This window comes from Scomber japonicus, chromosome 10 (assembly GCF_027409825.1).
Source record: "Scomber japonicus isolate fScoJap1 chromosome 10, fScoJap1.pri, whole genome shotgun sequence".
NCBI lineage: Eukaryota > Metazoa > Chordata > Actinopteri > Scombriformes > Scombridae > Scomber > Scomber japonicus.
In genome coordinates this window covers 36,516,055-36,544,018 of record NC_070587.1, presented here as the reverse complement: position 1 = coordinate 36,544,018, position 27,964 = coordinate 36,516,055, and the positions used below count along the sequence as shown (strand labels likewise).

At 48.6% G+C, this 27,964-nt stretch overlaps 1 protein-coding gene across 1 annotated transcript; it reads right to left on the bottom strand.

Annotated features, from left to right (window-relative positions):
• Positions 1-222: 222 nt before the first annotated feature.
• Positions 223-27,964, bottom strand: LOC128367003 (uncharacterized). The gene is made up of 17 exons (XM_053327761.1): positions 27,850-27,964; positions 26,555-26,799; positions 26,383-26,467; positions 26,112-26,273; positions 25,892-25,999; positions 25,582-25,762; positions 25,053-25,204; positions 24,771-24,871; positions 23,794-23,940; positions 20,843-20,977; positions 20,067-20,251; positions 19,284-19,433; positions 18,598-18,657; positions 16,339-16,448; positions 2,662-4,311; positions 2,540-2,576; positions 223-2,372 (listed from the first exon to the last, which is right to left on the bottom strand). The coding sequence occupies exons 1-17, from the start codon at positions 27,962-27,964 to the stop codon at positions 227-229; spliced, it is 5,769 nt and encodes a 1,922-aa protein (XP_053183736.1). The 3' UTR covers positions 223-226.

Genomic DNA, 27,964 nt, shown 5'->3' with positions numbered 1-27,964 from the left:
CGGAAAATTCAGCATCTGGACATAAAACCAACAGCTGTAGTTCCTCTAATGCCCACCAGAGGCTGCTGTGAGGAATCTCTGACTGTATTGAAGTGAATGAGAAAAAACCTCCAACTTCTCTCCACACATACAGTCAGAACAGTTTATACGATAAATTCGGCTCTTGGCAGTCTGACGGCTGGATTTTGCGTAATCCAGTAACTCGTCTAATATTTAAGCTCCTGGTTTAGCTTTTCGCAGTCTCGCCGACATCTCCGTCGGCCTCGACACTTTCCGTCCTGCTTTTCACCGTTATCTTCCACTCATCACCCACCTCCTCTCCTATCACTATCCTGGTCTCACGTCTCTCCTTGCTCAAGTCCTTCCTGTCCTCCTCCACCACCGCCTTCCCTTCCTCCTCACTGTCCTCCTCTATCTCCTTAGTCTCCTCTTTCCTGTCCTCCTCAGTCTCCTTCCTATCGTCTTCCTTTTCTTTCAATGTGTCCTTTCCTTCTATTTCCATGTCCTCTTGCACACCTTGCTTCTCCTCTTTGTCTTCCTTTCTCTCCTCCTCCCTGTGCTTCCTTTTCTCCTCTTTGTCTTCCTCTCTCTCCTCCTCCCTGTCCTTCCCTTTCTCCTCTTTGTCTTCCTTTCTCTCCTCCTCCCTGTCCTTCCCTTTCTCCTCTTTGTCTTCCTTTCTCTCCTCCTCCCTGTCCTTCCCTTTCTCCTCTTTGTCTTCCTTTCTCTCCTCCTCCCTGTCCTTCCCTTTCTCCTCTTTGTCTTCCTTTCTCTCCTCCTCCCTGTCCTTCCTTTTCTCCTCTTTGTCTTCCTCTTTCTCCTCTGATGTCGCCGGTGTTTCGGCATCTTTTTTCTCCTCTGTGTCCTTTTCATCCTCCAGCTCCAGCAGATCAGGAGAATCCTCCTCCAAAGCTTCAGAGCCCAGAAGAGTCTCTGTCAGAGTCTTAAGGAGGTCCGCCTGGATCTCCTCTAAGTTCTGACTTGTGTCCTCCTCCTTCTCCTCCTCATCCTCCTGTTTACACCCTGGAATAAGGCCTGTCAGTTGGAAGGACTTCTTCCAAAGGTGAGGGAGTTTGTTGAGGTGTGTCAGAGCTTCGACCAGCCAGTCAACCAGCAGGTGTGCAACGTTTGCTTGGAGTCGGTTGGGTGATGTCTCCTCCAGCTCAGTCGGGTCTCCGGTGACAAATTTTGCCCATCGCGACAGCAGGAAACGCTGCAGCACCGGCCGAACGCAAACCTCCAGAGGCTGAAGGTGGAAGGAGCAGCCTCCGGGGATCACCGCTGGGAGGGTACCCGATCCGCTGATGGCGGTAAGGAACAAGTCTCCCATGTGTTCCCGGTGGCGATCCAACACCAGCAAGGATTTACTGTGCGGAGTTGGACCAGACACATGCTGCTGCCAAACCCTTTTAGTCCAGAGGTCCAAGGCATCTTCTACTAACAGACTCTCTGAGCCGGCCTCCAGCTGGATGAACTCTGGAAGGACTTTGTCATCCAGCTGCCTGTTTGCCAGCACCAGGGAGGGCAGCATGGTACCATCTGCCAGCGCTGTCAGGTACACAGTGACCAGAGGTACTGACCCGGTGAGCTCCAGAGCCTCTGCACGGCGAGACTTGTCCTGAACTATCCTCAAATCCACAAAGAGACAGAGCTCATCCATTGCAGCTATAGTGCAATCTGGGAGCTTGTGAACCTGGACGATCTTCTGGGTGAATTCCTTGAAGGATGTGACTTTGGACTCCAGGGATGGTGGCAATGTGCGAGCCAGCGTGGCCTCCCGTCCGACGCTCCGCAGACCGAGTCGGTACTGCAACATGAAGCTCACCGCCCAGTCATAAGAAATACGGAAAGAGTCGCTGAAATTTCCCTTTTTCTTCAGCGTAGAGGCTTTGTTGAAGAGGCTGCTCTCACTGATCGGAAGCTGCTGCTCACGCATGGCGAGCACCCATGCCACCATGCGTTCCCCACCGTCATCGTGGACCTTCTCTTCCTGTTCAGTCTGCCTCAAACGCTTCCTGGCCTCTTTCAGCCAGGAACGGATGAGCTGCGGCTCTGTCGCAAAGACTCGCGAGGCTTGGCGCAGGCCGTCACAAAGAGCGAACAGAGCTACTCTCAGCTGACGGGCAGTAAGGAAATCCTCACGCTCTTTAGATGCTGACGAAACTGTTGCCGATTGGCTGTGACTGTACGTTGCTGGCGGCAGGTGAGACGTGGGGCGTTTAACTTCTTTGTTAAATTCTTCCTTTATGTCTTCAGTTTCATCATCGATATCATCCAGATCCTCCATTCTTTCATCATCAGAAAAGTCAAAGTCCTCCACTGGTGCCATTGAACCGTCCACATTGGTATCAACCTCGTCCACCTCAACTTCTCCACTGCAGGAATCAATGTACATTTGTCAGTGAAACATCTACGATAAAAACATCTGCTAAAAATATATAGATGACAAATGATTAATAAAACACATGAAGACAAAACAGTCACCGGACAATTGCATTATATTAAAGAAAAGATGGAGTATTGCCAAGAAAGAATAGTTTACCTTAGTCTGTCCTTGAGGAACCCGATCTTTGTTGATCCTGTTGAAGACAGTTAAAGGCAGATTTTAATATAATAAGCAGAACTGACCCGGACTTTCAGAAATGACTGATTCAAAACACTGACCTTTGTTGAGAGGTGACAGACCGTGAAATTCCCAGAAACAGCATGGCTGTTTACACAGGTTGGCTTTACAGACGACACAGCCGTATACGCTCTCATGCCGGATGTTCTTCAAGTTGCAGTTCTTGCATCTCTTGGAGATGGAGCTGATCTTTACCATCCGGTGTCTCTGTTTAATGGGTATGTCTAACGCCTCCACCCTCATCCCGCGTGAGCTTGCGATCTCCATTGTCTCAAAGTATTTCTGGGCACACTTGGCGAGCTGGTTGCCCAGACGCTTGCGGAAGTTGACCTGAGTGAAAAGGCCGTCTTGCACCCAGGCCGGCGGGTTCTCTTTGCGGCTCTCTCGCAGCACAATGAAGGCATTCACAATGCTCAGGTTGACCAGGAACCAGAAAAGACTGCGCCAGTGTCTGTCCTGCGGGATTCCTCCCAGCGGGTTGCAGGCCAGCAGCTGTTTGCAGATGTCAACCCCGCGCATGTTCTCCTGTAGGAGATGGAAGGCCTCAGGGCGGTTGATGGGGTCCAGACCACCCACTTTGGTCTGAGACCTCCTCCACACAGTGTCCGGCTCACCTGGAGGTGCATTTGTTGACAGGCAGCCCATCTCCTTGGTGTCCCTCCAGCGGGTGGCCAGCAGGGGGCCAAACTGCCTCTGCAGAAAGTCCCCAGGTTTATCCAGCTGTCCCTCACCCCAGAGCTCTCTAGGCAGGATGGGGTTGGGTGGAGGGAAGGAGCTGGAGGCATAGATGCCCTGATCCAGGAGCTTCTGCATTAGTGGGACCGATGTGAGCGAGTTGGCCAGGTACAGCTGGTGGTGTTTGTCCTCCAGGCCCTTCACCAGCTCCGGCACCACAGTGAAGCCCGGGTCCTGGCCCGCCTTCTCACCCACTTGGATGAAGAAGCGGTGGCAGTAGCCAGACTTGGAGTCACAGAGCAGCCAGACCTGAGGCTGGGTCTTTGGGTTCCCCTTGACGTGGCAGCTCTCCTCCTCCAGGCTGGGTAGCAGCGCCCTGTCGATGGTCAGGCAGCAGTTTGGCTGGTAAGTGTTCCACACGGCTCCTCCCAGGATGTCCAGCATCGGCCTGAAGATGTGCAGCGAGTCGCTCGCGTTACTGTTGTGACGATAAACATCTGTGGCAAAGCTGCCCATGCGGATGTTAACGGAAATCTGCTTGAAGCGCTTGAAGCTCATGGCGCGGTAGAAGGTGTAGCTGTTGTCATAGTGACTCCAGGACCAGTAGTGCGACGGGTCGGGCAGGTTCTGAATCCCCATCAGAATCACCAGGCCGATAAAACCTTTGACCTCATGGGTGGTGACGGGGAACCAGTCTGCGCTGCAGGAGCCCAGGTGCTGGCAGGTCTTGGCATGGGCGTTGGTCTCATTGGTGATCAGCTCCACAAGCGCAGAGGGGAAGAGCAGGTTGAAGAAGTCAATGGCGTCGCTGTTCCTGGACAGGGAGTGCTGAGGTCCGCTGGTCTGCGTGAACGGGATGATTGAAGACTTGGCACTGTCGCTCTCTGTTGGCTTTTTCCAACAATCTGCTGACCTCCAGGACGGATCGGGTAAGTCCTTGTTCTGGACTGGTTCCTTCTCTCCTGGAGAAAGCTGCTCGTCATCACGGCAGAACTGGATGTCAGGTTCGACGTAGACTGAAAAGAAGAGAGAGGTTTTAACATCTTAAACACCATCATCACATATTTTTCAACAACTGAAACACATTAAGTGTCTTGAGGTCCAAAAAACACTTCACCGGCAGAGTGTGTTCAGAGTTCATTAAAATTGAGGTTGTTGTGTTTCAGCTGAAGGTTTAGCCAACTAAATATTTGTGTTCAAATGTAGTTTTTGATCAAGTGCAGCTGGTGTTATCAATCCTGATGATTAAAGTCACGTTGTTTCTATTTAGTTGTGTTGGGTTCCTACGGTGGCTGGCGAGTGCGACGCAACATTACAAAGTGTGAAACACTTTTACAAAGCTTGAGACAAATTTACATTTTAGAAAACAAATTCACAAATGACAATCTTCACGGAAATGTGCTCGAATGTACCAAATACCAGAAGTGATGTTTTCTGTAGAGTTTATACCAGGGGTGTCAAACATGAGGCCCGTGGGCCAGAACCGGCCCGCTGAGGGGTGAAATCCGGCCCACTTTCCTTCCTATGTTCTTTTCCTTCCTTCCATCTGTCCTTCCTTCCTTTTATCCTTTCTTCATTCCTTCCTTCCTTCTGTCCTTCCTACCTTTCTTCCTTCTGTCCTTCCTCCGTTTCTTCCTTCCTTCCTCCCTTTCTTTCCTCTGTCCTTCCTCCCTTTCTTCCTTCCTTCCTTCCTTCTGTCCTTCCTCCCTTTCTTCCTTCCATTTGTCCTTCCTCCGTTTCTTCCTTCCTTCCTTCCTTCCTTCCATCTGTCCTTCCTACCTTTCTTCCCTCCTTCCTTTTGCCTGTCTTTCCTTCCTTCCCTTCTTATTTCCTTCCTTCCTTCATTCCTTCCTTCTTTCCCTCCATCTTTTTAATAACCCGGCCCACATTAGATCAAATTGGTCTGTATGTGGCCCTTGAATGAAAATGAGTTTGACTCCTCTGTTTTGCTTTCCATGAGGATGGTCTCTAGACAGAAGGGCCAGATGTGCTGCATCACTGAAGACAATGTTTTAATGAAGGCCACTCGTATGCTGTAATCGTGGCCGTAATGTCAAGTGTACACAGTGTAAACATCAGCTTGAGGACTTTTAAGAGTAAACTGAACGAAGCCGGGTTGTAACACAGAAACGATTAGTCCTTCTCTCCTCCCTTCCTTCTTTCCTTCCTCCATCCCCCTTTCTTCTTCCCTCGTCCCTCCCTCCTTCTCTTTTTTCCTCCCCGATTAGTCCTTCTCTCCTTCCTTCCTTCCTGCCTTCTTTCTTCCCTTCCTCTTTTCCTTTCTCCCTCCCTCGTTCCTTATTTCCTCCTTTCCTTCCTCCCTTCCTCCATCCTGCCTTCTTCCCTTCCTCTTTTCCTTCATCCCTCCCTCGTTCCTTATTTCCTCCGTCCTTCCTTCCTTTCCTTACTTCCATCTGTCCTTCCTCCCTCCCTCCTTCTCTCCTCCCTTCCTTCTTTCCTTCCTCCATCCCCCTTTCTTCTTCCTTCCTTCCTTCTTTCTTCCCTTCCTCCCTCCCTCCTTCTCTTTTTTCCTCCCCCCTACCTTCCTTTCCTTCCTCCCTGCCTTCTTTCTTCCCTTCCTCTTTTCCTTTCTCCCTCCCTCGTTCCTCATTTCCTCCGTCCTTCCTTCCTTTCCTTACTTGTAACACAGAAACGATTAGTCCTCTACAAACACCATCAGAGTCCGCTGTCACTGGAGCTGATAGATAACACTATAACCAATGAGAGTGTCTCCACCGGGAACGTTTCTAACTCGCGACAAGCTCAACAGAGCAGATCGCACCAGACAGGAAGTCCGACACTGAATCGGCAGGAGTACTTGAGGACTTTTAAGTGTATGAATGTGTGTGTCTGTGTGTGTGTGTGTCTGTGTGTGTGCATGTGTTTGTGTGTGTCTGTGTGTCTATGTCTGTCTGTGTCTGTGTGTGTCTGTGTGTGTCTATGTGTGTGTCTGTGTGTCTATGTGTGTCTGTGTGCGTATGTGTGTCTGTGTGTATGTGTGTGTGTGTGAATGTGTCTATGTGTTTGTGTGTGTGTCTGTCTGTGTCTGTCTGTGTGTGTGTGTGTGTGTGTATGTGTGTGTCTGTGTGTGTGCGCTTTGAGTGGTCGCAAAGACTAAAAGACATTTACCAAACGTTGCTCTCTGTCTGAACATGTGTCACCAACAGCTTCATTGTTTCACTGAAAGGAGGGAGGAAGGAGGGAAGGAAGAAGGAAGTAGGGAGGAAGGAAATGAGGGAAGGAGGGAGGAAAGGAGGGAGGAAGGAGGGAATTAAGGAAAGGAGGAAGTAGGGAGGAAGGAAAGGAGGGAAGGAAATGAGGGAAGGAGGGAGGGAGGAGGGAATTAAGGAAAGGAGGGAAGGAGGAAGGAAGTAGGGAGGAAGGAAATGAGGGAAGGAGGGAGGAAGGAGCTTAATTGTTTCACAGTGAAATAAATGAATCAAAAACATAGTAAAGTAATATCTTTAGAGTATTTATTAAGTTGTGTTTCACATTATAAAAACAGCTTTAACAACAGCAGAGAACAAACAGAGTCTGAACTCTATGGGTCAGTCATGGGGTCCTACTTTCCTTCCTTCCTCCCTCCCTTCCTTCCTTTCCTTCAGTCATGTGGTTTAGAAAACAGCCAAATCCTGGACTACTCTGAAGTCCAAAGTCCATTGAAACACAATTTCAGTGAGTCTGAAAATGAAAATGTCCTTCCTTCCTTCCTTCCTCCCTCTCTCCCTTCCTTTCCTTCCTCCCTCCCTTCCTTCTTTTCCTTCCTCCCTGCCTTCTTTCTTCCCTTCCTCTTTTCCTTTCTCCCTCCCTCGTTCCTTATTTCCTCCGTCCTTCCTTCCTTCCATCTGTCCTTCCTCCCTCCCTCCTTCCTCCGTCCTTCCTTCCTTCCCTCCATCTGTCCTTCTTTCCTTCCTTCTTTCTTTCCTTCCTTTCTTCTTTCCTTCCTCCCTCCCTTGTAGCAATATTTTTTAAAGTTATATAAAGAGGGAAACATTTAATATATATGTGATCCTTTTTTCTTCCTTCCATCTGTCCTTCCTTCCTTCCTTCCCTCCATCTGTCCTTTCTTCCTTCCTCCCTCCCTTCCTTTCCTTCCTTCTTTCCTTTCCTTCCCTCTATCTGTCCTGCCTTCCTTCCTCCTTTCCTTCCTTTCCTTCCTTCCCTCCATCTGTTCTTCCTTCCTTCCTTCCTTTTGCCTGTCTTTCCTTCCTTCCCTTCTTATTTCCTTCCTTCCTTCCTTCAAACCTTCCTACCTTTCTTCCTTAGGTCCTTCCTTCCAACACGTCCAAAACTCAGCTGCCAGGGTTCTCACTCCAACTAAACCCTGGCTGCACATCAACCCGCCCGCCCGCCCGCCCACACACACACACACACACACACACACACACACACACACACACACACACACACACACACACACACACACACACACACACACACACACACACACACACACACACACACACACACACACCTGTGGGAGTCGTAACACCTGCAGCAAGCACGGCAACAAGAAAAGCTCTGCGCTCTGCTTCCTTCCTTCCTTCCCTCCATCTGTCCTTCCTTCCTTCCTTCTGTCCTTTCTTCCCTCTTTCCTTCCTTTCCTTCTTATTTCCTTCCTTCCCTCCATCTGTCCTTCCTTCTTTCCTTCCTTCCTTCCTTCTTTCCTTCCTTAAATGCAGGAAAATAGCTGCAAATACAACTTTAATCAGTAGTTTCCTGAGAATCCTGGTTAGAGATCTTCTAAAGCAGGGGAGTCAAACATGCGGCCTGCAGGCCAGAACCGGCCCGCCGAGGGGTGCAATCCGGCCCACTTTCCTGTATGTGGCCCTTGAATGACACAATGACTTCAAGATTTCTGATGTAAGACAGAAAAGCTGTGCCAGAGTGACAGAAACAGAGTCAGACTTTGAGGCTGCAGGAGGAAGGAATGTAAATGTTTCTTCTGGGTTTTTTTGTTGTATTGAAGTTAAACAGTCGAGTTCTGCCACCAGACAGGCTGAGATGATCGTAAACACATCGTCTCCTCTGTTGTTTGCTCTCAGTGTTAACACTCAGCCTTCACTCTTATTTACTTTGGCTCCGGCCGAAGCCAGAAAAACAAACTCCAACCCCTCCCACCCCCCCCCAACTCCAACTCTAACTCTAACTCCAACCCCTCCCTCGCTCCACAGGAAGTCCGGAGAGGAGCTGACTTCTCATTTACGTGCAGAAAAGGACAGATGATGAACAAAAGAAACTGACCTGAGCTTTAAATGAGATGGAAGGGAGGAAGGAAGGAAGGACAGAAGGATAGAAGGACAGAAGGAAGAGAGGAGGGAAAGAGGGAAGGAAGGAACAACAGAAAGGAAGGGAGGAAGGAAGGACAGAATGAAGGAGGAAGGACAGAAGCAAGAGAGGAGGGAAAGAGGGAAGGATGGAAAGAAGGAGAGAAGCAAGAGAGGAGGGAAAGAGGGAAGGATGAAAATAAGGAGAGAAGGAAGAGAGGAGGGAAAGAGGGAAGGAAGGAAGGACAGAAAAAAAGAAAGAAAGGACAGAAGGAAGGACAGAAGCAAGAGAGGAGGGAAAGAGGGAAGAAAGGACAGAAGGAAGGAAGGAAGGACAAATGGAAGAAAGACAGGAAGGAGGGAAGGACAAATGGAAGAAAGACAAGAAGGAGGGAAGGACATAAGGAAGGAAAGAAGGACAGAAGCAAGAGAGGAGGGAAAGAGGGAAGGATGGAAAGAAGGAGAGAAGGAAGAGAGGAGGAAAAGAGGGAAGGAAGGAAGGACAGAAAGGAAAGGAGGAAGGAAGGACAGAAAAAAGAAAGAAAGGACAGAAGAAAGGACAGAAGCAAGAGAGGAGGGAAAGAGGGAAGAAAGGACAGAAGGAAGGAAGGAAGGACAAATGGAAGAAAGACAGGAAGGGAGGAAGGAATGAAGGACAAATGGAAGAAAGACAGGAAGGAGGGGAGGACATAAGGAAGGAAAGAAGGACAGAAGCAAGAGAGGAGGGAAAGAGGGAAGGAAGGAAGGAAGGACAGAAGGAATGAAGGAGGAAGGAAGGACAGAAGGAAGGAAGGAAGGACAGAAGCAAGAGAGGAGGGAAAGAGGGAAGGATGGAAAGAAGGAGAGAAGGAAGAGAGGAGGGAAAGAGGGATGGAAGGAAGGAAGGACAGAAGTAATGAAGGAGGAAGGAAGGACAGAAGGAAGGAAGGAAGGACAGACAGAAGCAAGAGAGGAGGGAAAGAGGGAAGGATGGAAAGAAGGAGAGAAGGAAGAGAGGAGGGAAAGAGGGAAGGAAGGAAGGACATAAGGAAAGAAGGAAGGAAGGAAGGAATGAAGGAAGGAATGCAGCTTTTAATCATCTCAGCAGATTCTTATTGATTTCTTTTTGTCCTCTTTGTTCATCACAGTGAATATTTTTGCCTTCACTCTTATTTACTTTGGCTGCGGCCGAAGCCAGAAAAACAAACTCCAACCCCTCCCATCCCCCCCAACCCCAACCCCTCCCTCCCTCCACGGGAAGTCCGGACAGGAGCTGACTTCTCATTTACGTGCAGAAAAGGACAGACGCTGAACAAAGAAACTGACCTGAGCTTGGTCTTAATGACATCATATCTGCAGCTTTTAATCATCTCAGCAGATTCTTATTGATTTCCTTTTGTCCTCTTTTGTTCATCACAGTGAATATTTTTGAAGCAGACATGTTCCAACCTGTTCCCCCCCTGTTCAGTAAAGTCAAAATTGTTTACTTTTCTTACTCATTTACAGAAAATCCAGAACTGAAAATGAGATCCTGCAAGAACTGGAAAATTTAATCAGTAATTAAAACAAACTCAGATCATGTCATGATGTTATCATTCTAACACACTGTATCTGGGTCAGTGAGGTTTTAATCAGTGTTCATGTGGTTTAGTTTACATTTAAAGGATTAAAATGTGAAAATAAACGTATGAATAACCAAATTGGCCATTTGGACATCATCTGTGCCATTTAAAAATCTCTCAGGGACTCATTGTGAAACTCATTTATTTTTATTTACATGTTCCTTCCATCTAAATATAACTGTGTTTGGCTTTGTTAGACCTCTATACATGTTCCCAACCAAAGAAAACCATAGACAGTGAAGTTTAACTCAAAATGGAGCAGATTTATCACATTTTACATCCAAATACAAAATGAATATAACAATTTATATCTGTATGTATATATATATATATATAAAGTTCCAACTTCCATGGCTCTTAGGCTTACTATTCTGTCTTTCAAATATACATACATATATACAAACCCCTCCACACGGTCTCTCAGACAATATTTGAAAGAGACAACAGGAAGACTGAGTGCCAGGTTAAATGGAAATGTCAAGTCTTAACTGCTGTGCCAATCCATGAAGCAGTTTCTTTTAGAAGTTAAGCACAGCGAGACCTGGCACTTCATGCAGTACACAGGCGTCTTCATCCTTTTGATGCCAGCATTTTGGCACCTTTTGCAGTACCTCCTGCTCTGGGTGCCATCGTCTCCGTAGTACATAGGAACGCAGGATAATGGTGCTGGTGCTGGTGCTGGAAGCAGAGATGAAGGTGATGGAGGTTTGGGTGATGTTGGGGCTTTGGCACACTCATGCCAGTCCTTGAAGCAGTTTCTTTTCGGGGTGAAGCACAGAGAGACCTGGCACTTCATGCAGAACAAAGGTGTCTTCATCCTTTTGACGCCAGAGTCCTGACACCTTTTGCAGTACTTCCTCCATTGGGTGCCATTGTCTCCGTGGTACGCAGGCACACAGGAGGTTGATGCTGGAGGTGGTGGTGGCGTTGGTTTTGGAGCTGGTTTTAGAGTTGGTGTTGGAGTTGGTGTTGGAGGTGGTGCTGGAGATGATGCTGGAGGTGTAGGTGGAGGTGATACTGGGTCTTTGGCAAACTCAAACATCTCTGCAGCAAGCTTCTCCCTGAAGCGCTTCTGGGTCATGGGCAGCTTCTTCTTGAACAGTTCCTTATGGAGAAGGAAGCTGTTGACCACGGCGATGTCCATGAAATGATAGAGGAAGGTCTGGTACCATTTCATCGTTTTGTAGTACACGCTGTAGTAGCCAGTCAGAGCATCAAACAGACCCACACCATCCATGCTCTGATTATAGTCTAAAACAGGATCAGGAATGGGCACTGTCTTGCTTTGCCACACACCGTCCTCTTTAACTCTCCTCGTCACGGTCTGCTCGCTGAATGCTTTGTGCACAGTGGAGCAGATGGTTGCTACTTGCGCGTCCATCCATTTCACGAATAAAAGTTTATTTCGGCGTATCCACCGCATGTCTCCCCTTTTCGCACTTCCCGGCAGGTCGTTGTCTTTCGTCTTTGGGAAGCCAATTTGTTTTTTCCTGATTGTCCCGCACGCTCCGATGCTTCGCCGGGACAGCTCCTCAAAGAGCGCCGGGCTGGAGTCGGAACTGTCGAAAAACAGAGTGTAGCCTCGACCGAGCTGAGGGAATGACAGAAGGTCCAAAACTGATGTGGAGTCCAGACCTTGTCCTGGAGCCTGCACACTCTTCCCTTGATAGACAAACAAATTCCATGAGTAAGCCGTTGAGGAGTCGGCAAGGACAAATATTTTGTACCCCCACCTGGTGGGCTTTGCCTTCGTGTACCGCTTCACATTTATACGGAGCTTAGACGTCACAATCCGTTCATGAATGGCGATGTTCTGATGAGGCTGGAAGTGTGCTTTGCAGGCTTTGGCGATCTGCGTGTACAGGGGCTTGATCTTGAACAGTCTGTCGTAGCCCGCCGTGTTCCTCTTGCGGTCGTTGTGCTCGTCTCCTGCCGGGTCGCTCAGGTGCAGCATCCGCAAGATGGATTCAAAGCGATCTCGCGTCATCGTGTCGGAAGGGAACGGGAAGCGGTACGGCCGTTCCTTCCTCCAGTAGTCCCTCCCCTCGTTTACTTTCGCCAGCCCCGAGAAGATGACGATGGCCAGGAAGATGTAAAAATCGCTGACTGTCAGAGGTTTCCAAACAATCTTCAGTCCGGCCTGGAGTCTCACGGCCGCGTTTGCGTTGGTATTTGTGATGATGGTGCGGACAACGGAGCCGCTAAAGAACAGCTGGAAAAGGGAAAGGGGAGACAGTGAGGCGGAGGGGTCCAGGGTAGGGCCTGGCGGCCTGGCAGGCAGGAACCTGATGGGGTTTGGTCTCAGATCATTGTCCTCGCTGTTACACCACCTTTCCCCTTCATACTCGTTCCCTCTCAAAGGGCCGACTCGAGAGCGCTTCTTTGGACGTGCATCATCATCATCGTCATCGTCATAATCATCATCATCATCGTCATCATCATCATCATCGTCATCGTCATCATCATCATCATCGTCATCGTCATCGTCATCGTCATCATCATCATCATCATCATCATCATCGTCATCGTCATCATCCTTGTCCTCATCTCCACTGTGGAAACAAGACAGAAGAAGAAGAAAGAAGTCAGGATTTAAGAACTCATATCAGGCTCAGTGATGTCATGTGGTGTAATTTTAAATTTAAAGGGTTAAAATGTCTAAGTGGTGTAACCATAAAAACTTTGGAAGGAAGGGAGGGAGGAAGGGAGGAATGAAGGAAGGAGAATATATTAGAGGATTATGGCAAAAATGTAAGTGGTGTAACCATAAACACTTTGGAAGGAAGGAAAGGAGGGAAGGAAGGAAGGAAGGAAGGAAGGAAGGAAGGGAGGGAGGGAGGGAGGAAGGAGTGGTGTAACCATAGAAACTGTTAGATACCATACATACTGTTTAAGAGGAATGGACTCCAACACAGGACGCTCAGGGACAGACAGAGAGGGGGGAGCAGTGACTGATGAAGACCCAACATCAGGCTTCTCCTCCTCATCCTCATCATCCTCCTCATCATCATCATCCTCATCATCATCATCATCATCCTCCTCCTCCTTCTCCTCCTCCTCCTCACTTTGGAAACAAGAACAAAAGTCAGAATACAAACTAATTCAGTGGCTGGCCTAATAAAACTATTAATATATGGTGATTATGCTTTTAATCCATTTAGAGAGAATATATTAGAGGAAAATGTCTAAGTGGTGTAACCTTAAAAACAGTAAATAGTCAATAAAACACCATATCAACTAGTTTGGCATGATCTTACATCCTTCCTTCTGTCCTTCCGTCCTTCCTTCCTTCATTCCTACCTAACACCATATCAACTAGTCTGGCATGATCTTACATCCATCCTTCCTTCCGTCCTTCCTTCCTTCCTTCCTTCCTTCCTTCCTTCCTACCTAACACCATATCAACTAGTTTGGCATGATCTTACATCCTTCCTTCCTTCCTTCCTTCCTAACACCATATCAACTAGTTTGGCATGATCTTACATTATAACTTTTATATTAAATAAAGCTAATGGAATACTATTGTTCTAAATATCACATTATTTAATATTGATCATTCTTTTGTGGTTACACCTAGAGATGCACCGATCAATCGGCCGCCGATTAAAAAAGCCGGTTTTATATCCAATCAGCCCCAATCGGTGACCGGCCGGTCACTGTCGTAATTTCCGGTTTTCGGCCGATCAAACTGACCCGCATGCGCGGTGCGTAGCAGCTCAACGCGCCCAGAGCAAAACAGCTAAAAACTAGCAAGACTCAGGAAGAAAACTGAATGTTGTGGTCAGTGTTGAAAATAAATCTGCTCAGGAGGCACTGTTGAAACTCTCACTCTATTTCTTATTTGTGATGTTTTATTCTTGAAAAGGGGGGTTATGATAGCATATAGCCAACCACTAGTTGTGGTTTTAATTGCAGTTATATAAGCAGAATATTGTCTGGGAGAAGGGTACTCAAGCCAAACAAATATAGTGTCTATTATATGATTATAATTATTTCTTAGATAGAAAATCGGTATCGGGAAAAAACGATTTTGGCAGGTCAGACCTCCTTTAAAACCGGAAATCGGTATCGGCCAAGATTTCGCAATCGGTGCATCTCTAGTGGTCAAATGGTGTACATTTGACATTTTCAGGAGCATTCAGTCTTTGTTATTAATGTTTAGCTTTACAAATGTCAGTTTATAACTCTTGTTGTAGTAATAGATCAGCCCAGTTACACATGATAGTAATACTACTACTACTCTGCGTCTCTGATGTCACTCATGCAGCAGACTAAAGGTTAGAAGTCATTCCTGATGTGAACTTACTGTTTGACGGCAGCGTGCAGGACGAGGGAAGCATCGCCGTGGTCCGAGTCGGGGGGTTCAGCTTTAATCGGGTCGCCGTGGACTTCTTCTTCTTCTGTTTTGGGCGTTTTGGCGATTTTGGCAGTCCCGTCGTCCCGTTTAGTCAGAAGTTCTTCCACTTTTTCTGACACGGTGAAAATTTGTTTTTTCCGTTCTGGCAAGTAAAAAAGTTTCTCTTGTTGCTATCACTACTTTCCATCCGAGTTTAACAGGTTACAGAAGTACATAATGTCAACTCTACTCTACTCTACTCTACTCTGTCTACTCTACCACCCTCCCTGCCCCCACTGCCGCCCCTCCCACACTACTCAGTCCGCCCCTCCCACACTACTCAGCCCGCCCCCACTCCCGCCCCTCCCGCACTACTCAGCCCGCTCCCACTCCCGCCCCTCCCACACTACTCAGCCCGCCCCCACTGCCGCCCCTCCCATACTACTCAGCCGGCCCCCACTGCCGCCCCTCCCACACTACTCAGCCCGCCCACACTCCCGCTCCTCCCACACTGCTTAGCCCCCCCCTTTCCTTCGTCTGACGGAGTTTTGGAGAAAAACTTGGGACATTTATTTTTATCACAACCTTTGTTGATGCTTTTGAGATTTGCTTCAAATGTAAAATGCGTTACAAATTATTATTATATGTATTGACAATGAGGACGGCTAGCTGCGATTCTCTCCCTGTTTCCTTCCTTCCTCCCTTCCTCCCTTCCTTCCTTCCTTCCGGTCTTCTGTTCTTTCTTATCCCTCTTTTCCTTCCTTCCGTCTGTCCTTCCTACCTTTCTTTCTCCCTTCCTCCTTGTCTTTCTTTTCCTACCTTCCTTCCTTCCTTTCGGTCTTCTCTTCTCTTCCCTTCCTTCCTTCCTCCTTTCCTTCCCTCCCGTAGACGGCTCCTCTAGCTGTAGCGCTATGCTTTGAAGTGGCCTCCTGCAGTAAACCTACCGCGGCCCAGTTTCCTCCTTCCTTCCATCTTTCCTTTCTCTCTCCTTTCCTTCCTCCCTTCCTTCTTTCCTTTCTCTCTCCTTTCCTTCCTTCCTCCCTCCTTCTTTCCTTCCTTCCTGTTTTCCTTTCTCCCTCCCTCCTACCTTCCTTCCTCCCTTCCTTCCATCTTCCTCCCTTCATTTCATTTCCTCCCTCTTCTTTCCTTCCCTCCTACCTTCATCCCTTTCCCACCTTCCTCCCTTCCTCCCTCCCTCCCTCCTTCCTTCCTCCCTCCCTCCTTTCCTTCCTTTTTCCTTCCTCCCTTCCTCCCCCCTTTCCTTCCTTCTTTCCTTTCCTTTGCTCCCTTCCTTCTTCCTTCCTTCCAGGACAACAGGAGGGTTAAAACACTTCCAGACGGTTCAGTTGACAAGTCAAAAGTAAAATGCAACCTGTGTCAAACGGAGTTTAACTACCACCGGAGTACGTCGAGTTTGAGTTAGCACCTCCACGCTAAACACCCAGGTGCAGCCAAGCGAGCCTCAGCTCCACCAAAGGACCATTTTGGAGTGTGGGAGTCGCAGCAGAGCCGTGATTGATTCCCAGTTAAGACACTCTGGTAAGAAATGCTTTACATTATGGGCTTACAACTGCCTTCAAATGGAAAATAACAGGATTTTAAACATGCAATTCAAAACGCCATTAATCGCGATTAACTATGGAAACTCTGAGATTAATCTCGATTAAAAAAATGAATGGTTTGACAGCCCTAGATACTAAAGGTAAGACTTTACATCTGTTAAAGCTGTTAGAGGTGAGCACTGAGACAGGACACACTGTTACCACGGTGATGATAATGATGCCTGTGTGTGTGTGTGTGTGTGAGAGAGTGTGTGTGTGTGTGTGTGTGTTTTCTTACCTCTGGTCTGACAGGTGGCGCTGTGGTCCGGATGCTTCAGCAGGTGATCGGCCATCAGATCTGCAGACTGAGGCCTGAAGTCACACTCGGAGCACTGCAGCAGGAAGCGACTGAAACAGAAAACACACTTTTTAAGTTTTTTCCCTTCCTTCCTTCCTTCCTCCTTTCTTTCCTTCCTTCTTCCTCCCTCTCTCCCTCCTTTCCTTCCTTCCTTCCTCCCTCCTTTCTTTCTTTCCTCCTTCCTTCCTCTCTCCTTTCTTTCTTTCCTCCTCCCTCCCTTTCTTTCCTCCTCATACTTCTTGTTCTCTCTCTTTCTTTCTTTCTTTCTTTCTTTCTTCCTTCTTTCCTTCCTCCCTCCCTCCCTGCCTCCCTTCCTTCAGATGCTGAAGCTTCACATCAACTTTTAAATCCATGTTTCCTTCATCACTTCCACACACACACACACACACACACAAAAACACACACACACACACACACACACACACACACACCTGCTGTGATGTGACAGAATAAAAATGTTGTGTTGATGATGAGTGACACCTGCAGGTCACACAGAGAATAACTGGAAGCTTTTTACAAATCTCTTTTTTTTTTGCTCCTATTTTATTTTATTTATTTATTCCTTCCTTCCTTTCCTCCCGTCCTTCCTTCCTCCCTCCTTTCTTTCCCTTTCCTTTTTTTATTGCTCCTATTTTATTAAAGAAATGAATGAATTAATTAATTAATGTCTAAACAGCTTTCTTTTCTTCCTTCCTTCCTTTCCTCCCTTCCTACCTTCCTTCCTACCTCCCTTCCTTCCTTCCTACCTATAAGTTAAAGTAGTGAGTGTACAGCTTGTATAGCTTATAGATTTACTGTCCTCTGATAAAAACTCAACACACATCTATTAATGTCTAAACAGCTTTCCTTCCTTCCTTCCTTCCTTTCCTCCCGTCCTTCCTTCCTCCTGTCCACTAGTGAGTACAGCTCACAGTGAACATGTCCACATTGTGCCCAAACTGTCAGTATTTAGTGTGACTAGGCATGGGCCGGTATGAGATTCTTCCTTCCCTCCTTCCTTCCTTCCTTCCTTCCTTCCTTGACTCCTTTCTTTCCTTCCTTTCTGATGGTATGATAACCTTAGGTACAAATATCACGGTTTCACTGTATTATGAAATGTCTGTAGCCTATTTAAAAGCTAAAAAAAAAAGATTCAGCCATCATACAGCCTGCAGAGCTACCTGCTTGTAACAGCCAGCAGAGGAGTACGGGAGGGGTTGGACTTTACGCTGCAGCTGCACGCGACCGCTCATACCGCAGGAACGGTGTGACGGGACATTTTAGTGGTTTTGAAACTGTGACTTTTTCATACCGTGGTAAACCTTGGTAACCACGGTAACCGGCCCATGTCTAAGTGTGACCTCCATTATTATCCAGCACTGCCTTAACCCTTTGGGCATGGAGTTCACCAGAGCTTACTGTAAATTCAAGACTATACTATATACACTTTGAACACTGCGGCTTCTACTACGGTGCGGCTAATGCATGTTTATTTTTTTCCGTGGGGCCAAAAACATTTTGTTGTTACGTACTTTATTATTTTTTCATTTTGCTTCATGTTTGATACACGTTGTTGTTGTCCGACTCGTTCATAGGAGAGAACGGGAGAGTTTGCTCAGTAGGTAACCCTAACCCTGACAGAACCAGGTAGATTACTCCAGTAAGACTTAGTTTAATGACTTAGAAGTCGCCAAATGACTTACTTTAACGAATGTCGTTAGTTTATATAATGAAGATTAGTAAAATATTACTTTTATGAGGGTCACAGTCACAGACTATTAAGACTATAGCCTATTCATTATAATGTTGATAGACATAAATTGAGTTATTTTGCCTTAATAATGATAAAATATACACAAAAAATGGTCGGATTGGGAACCATATATGCATAATGTCTCCACGTTCCATTTAGGGTTGCTTGAAATGACCCGAACCCTAACCCGGGGCTCAGCTAGTGTTGCCTTTTAAAAAATCTTCTCTAAAAAACTTCTTCTCCCTCAAGCACAGTACACTAGCACTCACACTAGCCAAATCATCCGGACTTTAGGGGGCAAACGTGTTTGGGCACGGTATGATTAGACACCCCATCGGCGATGCCTGACAGCCATCGCCGGACCAACCCGAGCTAATACATATATATATATATAAACTGAGCTTCATCAGAGTGGAAACAGACAGACTGAGCAGCAGATTGTTACAGATTGAAATGTAAAGTCTCACCATGGAGGATGCTGTCTGTGCAGAGGGAGAGCTGGGCCTCTGGACTGCGGCACGTGGTGGCTGCAATAATCAATCACAGAATAATCAATCAGAGAATAATCAATCACACAATAATCAATCACACAATAATCAATCCCAGAGTAATCAATCACACAATAATCAATCACAGAATAATCAATCACACAATAATCAATCACAGAGTAATCAATCACAGAATAATCAATCACACAATAATCAATCACAACTATCAATAATCTTTAAATGGGATCACTTTACCCACAAATAAAGTAGTAGTAGTATTAGTGTAGTATATTACTCTTCCTCTCTCTCCTCTCCTTCCTCTCTTCTAACCTTCCCCTCTCCTTCCTCTCTCTCCTCTCCTTCCCCTCTCCTCTCCTTCCTCTCTCTCCTCTCCTTCCTCTCTCTCCTCTCCTTCCTCTCTCTCTCTCCTCTCCTTCCTCTCTCTCCTCTCCTTCCTCTCTCTCTCTCCTTCCTTCCTTCCTTCCTTTCTCTCTCTCCTCTCCTTCCTCTCTCTCTTCTCCTTCCTCTCTCTCTCTCCTTCCTCTCTCTCTCTCTCCTCATCTAGTAATACTACAGTAATACTGCAGTATTAGTGTAGTATTACTGCAGTATTAGTGAAGTACTACTGCAGTATTAGTGAAGTATTAGTGTAGTATTGTTCGTACTGGATCATGTGAGCAGCGTAGGCTCTGGAGCAGCAGCTGCTGTAAGGACACAGCAGGCAGTGGACGTGCGTCGGGTAATGGGCGGAGAAGTCGGAGGCTTCGGTTCCACACTCGAGACAAACGAGCCGCTCGCCATCGAGGGACGAACTCCTGCACAGGAAACAGGAAACAGGAAACAGAGACGGACGGTCAGAGTGTCTGTGGCACAGTGTCAGATGTCCCTAACGGGCCACCGTACAGGTTAGGGTTAGGGGTGTCAAACTCATCTTCATTCAAGGGCCACATACAGAACAATTTGATCTAATGTGGGCCGGATCATTAAAAGGAAGGAAGGAAGGAGGGAGGAAGGAAGGAAGGAAGGACAGATGGAAGGAAGAGAAGAGAAGACAAGAAGGAAGGGAAAGAAGGAAGGAAGGAAGGAAGGAAGGAAGGAAGGAAGGAAGGAAGGGAAGTCAGATGGAAGGAAGGAAGGAAAAGAAGGAAGGAAGGAAAGAAGGAAGGAAGGACAGATGGAAGGAAGAGAAGAGAAGACAAGAAGGAAGGGAAAGAAGGAAGGAAGGAAGGAAGGAAGGGAAGTCAGATGGAAGGAAGGAAGGAAGGAAGGAAAAGAAGGCAGGAAGGAAAGAAGGAAGGAAGGGAAGACAGATGGAAGGAAAGAAGTAAGGAAGGAAGGAAGGAAAAGAGGAAGAAGGAAACTGGGCCGGATTGGACCTCTCGGCGGGCCGGTTCTGGCCCACGGGCCGCATGTTTGACACCCCTGGGTTAGGGTTATGAACAGCTGACCTGTTGCCGTGGGAGCGGCGGGTGGCACCCCTCTTGGTGGGGGATCGGGGGGGGTTCCTGTGGGGCGGAGACCTCGGCTCCGTCTTGATGTTGATTGGCTGGATGAGAGGGGAGGGGCTATGGAGGAGCTGGGACCCCGATGATGTAATCACGGACCGGACCTTCCCATAGGTCCTGATGGTCACCTGGAAACACACAACACACGGATCATTGGAAAGGAAGGAAGGAAGGAAGGACGGAGGAAGGAAAGAAGGAAGGGAGGAGAGAAGGAGGGAGGGAGGAAGGACAGATGGAAGTAAGGAAAGGAAGGAAGGACGGAGGAAATAAGGAACGAGGGAGGGAGAAAGGAAAAGAGGAAGGGAAAAAAGAAGGCAGGGAGGAAGGAAGGAAGGAAGGAAGGAAGGAAGATATTTTGGGATATTTAGGGATATTTACAGAAGTCATTAAAGGGCCACATACAGCCCAATTTCATCTGATGTGGGCCGGATCATTAAAAAGATGGAGAGAAGGAAAAGAAGGAGGGAAGAAAGGAAGGAAGGAAGGAAGGAAGGAGGGAAGAAAGGTAGGAAGGACAGATGGAAGGAAGAACAGAAGAAAGGAAGGAAGGACAGATGGAAGGAAGAATAGAAGGAAGAAAGGTAGGAAGGACAGATGGAAGGAAGGAAGAACAGAAGAAAGGAAGGAAGGACAGATGGGAGGAAGGAAGGAAGGAAGGAAAGACAGGCAAATGGAAGGGAAGAAAGGACAGAAGGAAGCGGTCGTCATGGAGACCTGACCTTTGACCCTGGCGGCAGGCCCTCCAGCTTGGCCGGTCTGCGGATGCTGCGATGGTTCTCCAGTTTGTGCTGCATTTTATCTTTAAGGAAGACGAACTGCAGACGGCACCGGTTACAGTGGAAGGCCTGGTTAATCTGAGAGAGGACAGGTGGTCAACAGGTGTGTGTGTGTGTGGTCAACAGGTGTGTGTGTGTGGTCAACAGGTGTGTGTGTGTGTGTGTGTGAGGTCAACAGGTGTGTGTGTGTGTGGTCAACAGGTGTGTGTGTGTGTGTGTGTGTGTGTGTGGTCAACAGGTGTGTGTGTGTGTGTGGTCAACAGGTGTGTGTGTGTGTGTGTGTGTGGTCAACAGGTGTGTGTGGTCAACTGGTGTGTGTGGTCAACAGGTGTGTGAGGCCAACTGGTGTGTGTGGTCAACAGGTGTGTGTGTGAGGTCACCTGGTGTGTGTGGTCAACAGGTGTGTGTGTGTGTGTGTGTGTGTGTGGTCAACAGGTGTGTGAGGTCACCAGATGTGTGTGTCTGTGTGTGTGGTCAACAGGTGTGTGTCTGTGTGTGTGGTCAACAGGTGTGTGTCTGTGTGTGTGGTCAACAGGTGTGTGTCTGTGTGTGTGGTCAACAGGTGTGTGTGTGTGTGTGGTCAACAGGTGTGTGTGTGTGGTCAACAGGTGTGTGTGTGTGGTCAACAGGTGTGTGTGTGTGTGTGTGTGTGTGTGTGTGTGTGGTCAACAGGTGTGTGTGTGTGTGTGTGGTCAACAGGTGTGTGTCTGTGTGTGTGGTCAACAGGTGTGTGTGTGTGTGTGTGTGGTCAACAGGTGTGTGTGTGTGGTCAACAGGTGTGTGTGTGTGTGTGTGTGGTCAACAGGTGTGTGTGTGTGTGAGGTCAACAGGTGTGTGTGTGTGTGTGGTCAACAGGTGTGTGTGTGTGTGTGTGGTCAACAGGTGTGTGTGTGTGTGTGGTCAACAGGTGTGTGTGTGTGTGGTCAACAGGTGTGTGTGTGTGTGTGTGTGTGGTCAACAGGTGTGTGTGGTCAACTGGTGTGTGTGTGTGTGAGGTCAACAGGTGTGTGTGTGTGTGTGGTCAACAGGTGTGTGTGTGTGTGTGGTCAACAGGTGTGTGAGGCCAACTGGTGTGTGTGGTCAACAGGTGTGTGTGTGAGGTCACCTGGTGTGTGTGGTCAACAGGTGTGTGTGTGTGTGTGTGTGGTCAACAGGTGTGTGAGGTTACCAGGTGTGTGTGTGTGTGGTCACCAGATGTGTGTGTGAGGTCAACAGGTGTGTGAGGTCAACAGGTGTGTGTGTCTGTGTGTGTGGTCAACAGGTGTGTGTCTGTGTGTGTGGTCAACAGGTGTGTGTGTGTGTGTGGTCAACAGGTGTGTGTGTGTGGTCAACAGGTGTGTGTGTGTGTGTGTGTGTGTGTGTGTGGTCAACAGGTGTGTGTGTGTGTGTGTGTGTGTGTGTGGTCAACAGGTGTGTGTGTGTGTGTGTGGTCAACAGGTGTGTGTCTGTGTGTGTGGTCAACAGGTGTGTGTCTGTGTGTGTGGTCAACAGGTGTGTGTGTGTGTGTGGTCAACAGGTGTGTGTGTGTGTGTGTGTGTGTGTGGTCAACAGGTGTGTGTGTGTGGTCAACAGGTGTGTGTGTGTGTGTGTGTGGTCAACAGGTGTGTGTGTGTGTGAGGTCAACAGGTGTGTGTGTGTGTGTGGTCAACAGGTGTGTGTGTGTGTGTGTGGTCAACAGGTGTGTGTGTGTGTGTGGTCAACAGGTGTGTGTGTGTGTGTGAGGTCAACAGGTGTGTGTGTGTGTGTGAGGTCAACAGGTGTGTGTGTGTGTGGTCAACAGGTGTGTGTGTGTGTGTGTGTGTGGTCAACAGGTGTGTGTGTGTGTGAGGTCAACAGGTGTGTGTGTGTGGTCAACACGTGTGTTTGTGTGTGTGTGTGTGGTCAACAGGTGTGTGTGTGTGTGTGTGGTCAACAGGTGTGTGTGTGTGTGTGTGTGAGGTCAACTGGTGTGTGTGGTCAACAGGTGTGTGTGTGAGGTCACCAGGTGTGTGTGGTCAACAGGTGTGTGAGGTTACCAGGTGTGTGTGAGGTCACCAGGTGTGTGTGGTCACCAGGTGTGTGTGGTTACTAGGTGTGTGAAGTCACCAGGTGTGTGTGTGAGGTCACCAGGTATGTGTGGTTACTAGGTGTGTGAAGTCACCAGGTGTGTGTGAGGTCACCAGGTGTGTGTGGTCACCAGGTGTGTGAGGTCACCAGGTGTGTGTGTGAGGTCACCAGGTGTGTGAGGTCACCAGGTGTATGAGGTCACCAGGTGTGTGTGTGAGGTCACCAGGTGTGTGTGGTCACTAGGTGTGTGAGGTCAACAGGTGTGTGTGTGAGGTCAACAGGTGTGTGTGTGAGGTCACCAGGTGTGTGTGGTCACCAGGTGTGTGTGGTCACCAGGTGTGTGAGGTCACCAGGTGTATGAGGTCACCAGGTGTGTGTGTGAGGTCACCAGGTGTGTGTGTGTGGTCACCAGGTGTGTGAGGTCACCAGGTGTGTGTGTGAGGTCACCAGGTGTGTGTGTGAGGTCACCAGGTGTGTGAGGTCAACAGGTGTGTGTGGTCACCAGGTGTGTGTGTGAGGTCACCAGGTGTGTGAGGTTACTAGGTGTGTGAGGTTACCAGGTGTGTGTGTGAGGTCACCAGGTGTGTGTGGTTACTAGGTGTGTGAAGTCACCAGGTGTGTGTGGTTACTAGGTGTGTGAAGTCACCAGGTGTGTGTGGTCACCAGGTGTGTGAGGTCACCAGGTGTATGAGGTCACCGGGTGTGTGAGGTCAACAGGTGTGTGTGGTCACCAGGTGTGTGAGGTCAACAGGTGTGTGTGGTCAACAGGTGTGTGAGGTCACCAGGTGTATGAGGTCACCGGGTGTGTGGTTTCTAGGTGTATGAAGTCACCAGGTGTGTGAGGTTACCTGGTGCCGCAGCAGGTGCTCCTGGTAGCTGGTTGGATGCTTCGTCACCTTCAGGCAGAAAACACAGAGCAGGAAGCGAGAGTCTCTGTGGAAGCTGGCGAAATGCTGCAAGACGTCCGAGTAGAAGGACGAGCGATACGAGCACACCTGCAAATCAGCACACCTGAGTCAGCACACCGTAATTACTGTAGTAGCTAGTCTACCGTAATTACTGTAGTAGCTAGTCTACCGTAATTACTGTAGTAGCTAGTCTACCGTAATTACTGTAGTAGCTAGTCTGCTGTAATTACTGTAGTAGCTAGTCTACTGTAATTACTGTAGTAGCTAGTCTACCGTAATGACTGTAGTAGCTAGTCTACCGTAATTACTGTAGTAGCTAGTCTACAGTAATTACTGTAGTAGCTAGTCTACTGTAATTACTGTAGTAGCTAGTCTACCGTAATTACTGTAGTAGTAGCTAGTCGACTGTAATTACTGTAGTAGCTAGTCTACCGATATTACTGTAGTAGCTAGTCTACCGTAATTACTGTTGTAGCTAGTCTACCAATATTACTGTAGTAGCTAGTCTACCGTAATTACTGTAGTAGCAGCTAGTCTAACGTAATTACTGTAGCAGCTAGTCTAACGTAATTACTGTAGTAGCTAGTCTACCGTATTTCCTGTAGTAGGTAGTCTGCAGTAATTACTGTAGTAGCTAGTCTACCGTAATTACTGTAGTAGTAGCTAGTCGACTGTAATTACTGTAGTAGCTAGTCTACCGATATTACTGTAATAGCTAGTCTACTGTAATTACTGTAGTAGGTAGTCTACTGTAATTACTGTAGTAGCTAGTCTGCAGTAATTACTGTAGTAGCTAGTCTACCGTAATTACTGTAGTAGCTAGTCTACCGTAATTACGGGACGTTCCCGGTGGAAACACTCTCATTGATTATAGCGGTATCTATCAGCTCCGGTGACAGCGGCGAGGTCAGACTCACCTGGCAGACGTAGGGCATCTCTCCTGGTTTGTGGTTGGACTTCATGTGGTTCAAGAAGGCCGGCTCGTTCTCAAATGCCCACTCACATATCCGACACATACCTGAGAGACAGACAGGTGACAGGTGGGACAGGTGAGAAAACTGCTAACTCAGGTCGGGTCTGAGTCAACACAGGTAAGACCCGCCCAGAGAGGTAAGTTAACTCCAAGCTAGGACCTGGATCACAGATAGATACAGGTGTTCAGGTGTGTGTTCAGGTGTGTGAGCAGGTGTGTTTCTTACAGGAGGAGAGGGCGGGGCCGTGAACCTGCTCCTGGTGACTCTGAAGCTGAGCCGGAGTCGAGAACTGACGGTAACACGATCTGCAGCACTTCCTGTCGTCACCTTCTGCTCCACTGATCAGCTCCGAGTGTTGAAGCATGTGCTGCATCAGCCTGCACACACACACACACACACACACACACACACACACACAGGTGAACATTCAGACCACTGCAGCTGCATCCAGACAGTACAGGTGAGTACAGGTTTGTAAAGGTGAGGACAGGTGAGTAAAGGTGAGGACAGGTGAGGACAGGTGAGTAAAGGTGAGTACAGGTGTGTAAAGGTGAGGACAGGTGTGTAAAGGTGAGGACAGGTGTGTACAGATGAGGACAGGTGAGTACAGGTGAGTACAGGTGAGTACAGGTGTGTAAAGGTGTGTACAGGTGAGTACAGGTGTGTACAGGTGTGTACAGGTGAGTACAGGTGAGTAGTACAGGTGAGTAAAGGTGAGTAAAGGTGAGTAAAGGTGAGTCCAGGTGAGTCTTACCTGAGGTTGTTGTCCGCCAGGTGTGAGCAGATGTGGCAGGTGAAGGTGGAGGTCTTGATGCCCAGTGGGTGGGGCTTCCTCAGATTCAGGTTGCCCTCGTCCGTCCCGTAATAAAACTCCTCCACGCTCATCACCACCTTGGCGGGGTCAGACGTCGGCGCCGGGGGGGCGGGGGTTGGAGCTGCTGGACCAGAGGAGAGCGGTAACCATGGTAACTGAGCAAGAGTGACTTCCCGTAGCTCTTTCACAGTAAAACGTCGGCATGCTTTTATTTTATCTACATGAAAAAAAAAAGAACCATGCGTCGTACCGATGCTGAGGGGGGGCTTCACCCTGCTGACGGCGCTGGCCGAGCCCGAGGGGAGGACGGGGGACCCCACCAGCTTAGCCCCGCCCACCTGGGTCATCTGCAGGTTAACTGGAGGAGGAACACATCAATCAATACAGAGGAGAGAGAGGGAGAGAGAGAGAGAGAGAGAGAGAGAGAGAGAGAGAGAGAGAGAGAGACAGAGACAGAGAGAGAGACTGACCGGGTCCAGGCGTGCCGGTGCGGATGGTCAGCGTGGCAGGAAGCTGCATGGCGGTGAAACCCGAGCCGGGAGGGGCGGGGCCTCTGGAGGGGGCGTGGCCCGGTCGCACCTGCACCGAGGACACGCCCACACCTGGTCGCACCAGCTGACTCAGGGACGAGGCTGCGGGGACAGGAAGCAGCGGATCAATAATGTGATGCTAGATTAATACCTGGGGGGGGGGGGGGTTAGGTTTAGGGTTTGGGGGGGGGGGGGGGGGGGGGGCACCTACACTGGATCAAGGTGAGCGGCTGGACCGTCTGACCCGGCTGCAGGTTCAGCAGCAGAGGAGTCCCTGCATTCATCACCGGGAAACCCTGCAGAGGAGACATGATACGTGATGTCACAGTGATGTCACACGTAGAAAGACCACCTAACGTCGTGTGACGCGTCACCATGGTTACCTGTGTGGTGAGGAGGAAGGGGTGGCCACCGCCGGCCCCGGGGGCTGCTGGGAGGAGGAACGTCCCACCTGCCGTCTGCGTCAGGAAGAGGGGCTGACCCTGAGCCATGAGGGGGGGAGCGGGCGTTAACGTGGAGACGGGGAGGCGGGGAACAGAGGAGGACGAGGTAATGATGGAGGGGGGGGGAGGAGGAGGGGGAGGAGGAGGCATCACAGAGGAGCAGACCATCTGTACAGGTGAGGAAGCTGAGGATGAAGAAAACACACACCTGTTACCTGGAGGCTCTGACACACACACACACACACACACACACACACACACACACACACACACACTCTGTCTGTGAATACACACACACACGTATACACACCTGTTGGAGCAGGTATGATGGGTGGGGGGGTTTGGGGGGGCGGAGTCTCCGAGGCTGGAAGAGGAGACGAGGAATCCTCCACTGCAGAGAGAGGGAGTGTGTTACTGTGTGTGTGTGTTACTATGTGTGTGTGTGTGTGTTACTGTGTGTGTGTGTGTGTGTGTTACTGTGTTGCTGTGTGTGTGTGTGTGTGTGTGTGTGTGTTACTGTGTGTGTGTGTGTGTTACTGTGTTGCTGTGTGTGTGTGTGTGTGTGTGTGTGTGTCTCTGTCTGTGTGTGTGTGTGTGTGTCTGTGTGTGTGTGTGTGTTACTGTGTGTGTGTGTGTGTTACTATGTGTGTGTGTGTGTGTGTTACTGTGTGTGTGTGTGTTACTGTGTTGCTGTGTGTTGCTGTGTGTGTGTGTGTGTGTGTGTCTCTGTCTGTGTGTGTGTGTGTCTGTCAGTGTCAGGGGCGACCGTCTCTATACAAGTCAATGGAGAAGTAACTTAGAGCTGCATTCTATCAAAAGGCCACCATTGGAGACTTTGAATGATAGATCCTCAAGAGATTTTGTTCCAGTTAATTGTAAATCCAGAGAATTGACCAAATAATTTGATCAGATCAAGTAGGGGGGGGGGGGGCAGGGATGACCTAACATCTGATAGGGTCAGGACTACATCATCTGCATAGAAGCCTATGGTACACTCAGATGTGCCACAATTTATTCCACTGATTTGAGGGATGGCTCTAATGTGTGTATGTGTGTGTGTGTGTGTGTATGTGTTACTCTGTGTGTTACTGTGTGTATATGTGTGTTACTGTGTGTGTGTGTGTGTGTGTGTGTATATGTGTGTTACTGTGTTACTGTGTGTGTGTGTGTGTGTGTGTTACTGTGTGTGTATATGTGTGTTACTGTGTTACTGTGTGTGTGTGTGTGTGTCTCACTCGGCTCGCAGTAGTTGTCGTAGAAGTCCATGTCGTCTTCCTCCACGCTGTCGTCCACCTGTTGCCATGGCTCCAGCTCCTCCTCCTCACACTCCATGAACAGCTGTACATCCAT

Coding starts and splice junctions, on each gene's coding strand:
- LOC128367003 (XM_053327761.1), bottom strand. CDS start 27,964: ATGGATGTACAGCTGTTCATGGAGTGTGAGGAGGAGGAGCTGGAGCCA. Junction 26,000..26,111: donor CACCGGCACGCCTGGACCCG/GTCAGTCTCTCT, acceptor TTCCTCCTCCAG/TTAACCTGCAGATGACCCAG. Junction 19,434..20,066: donor CGCCGCTCCCACGGCAACAG/GTCAGCTGTTCA, acceptor TTTCCTGTGCAG/GAGTTCGTCCCTCGATGGCG.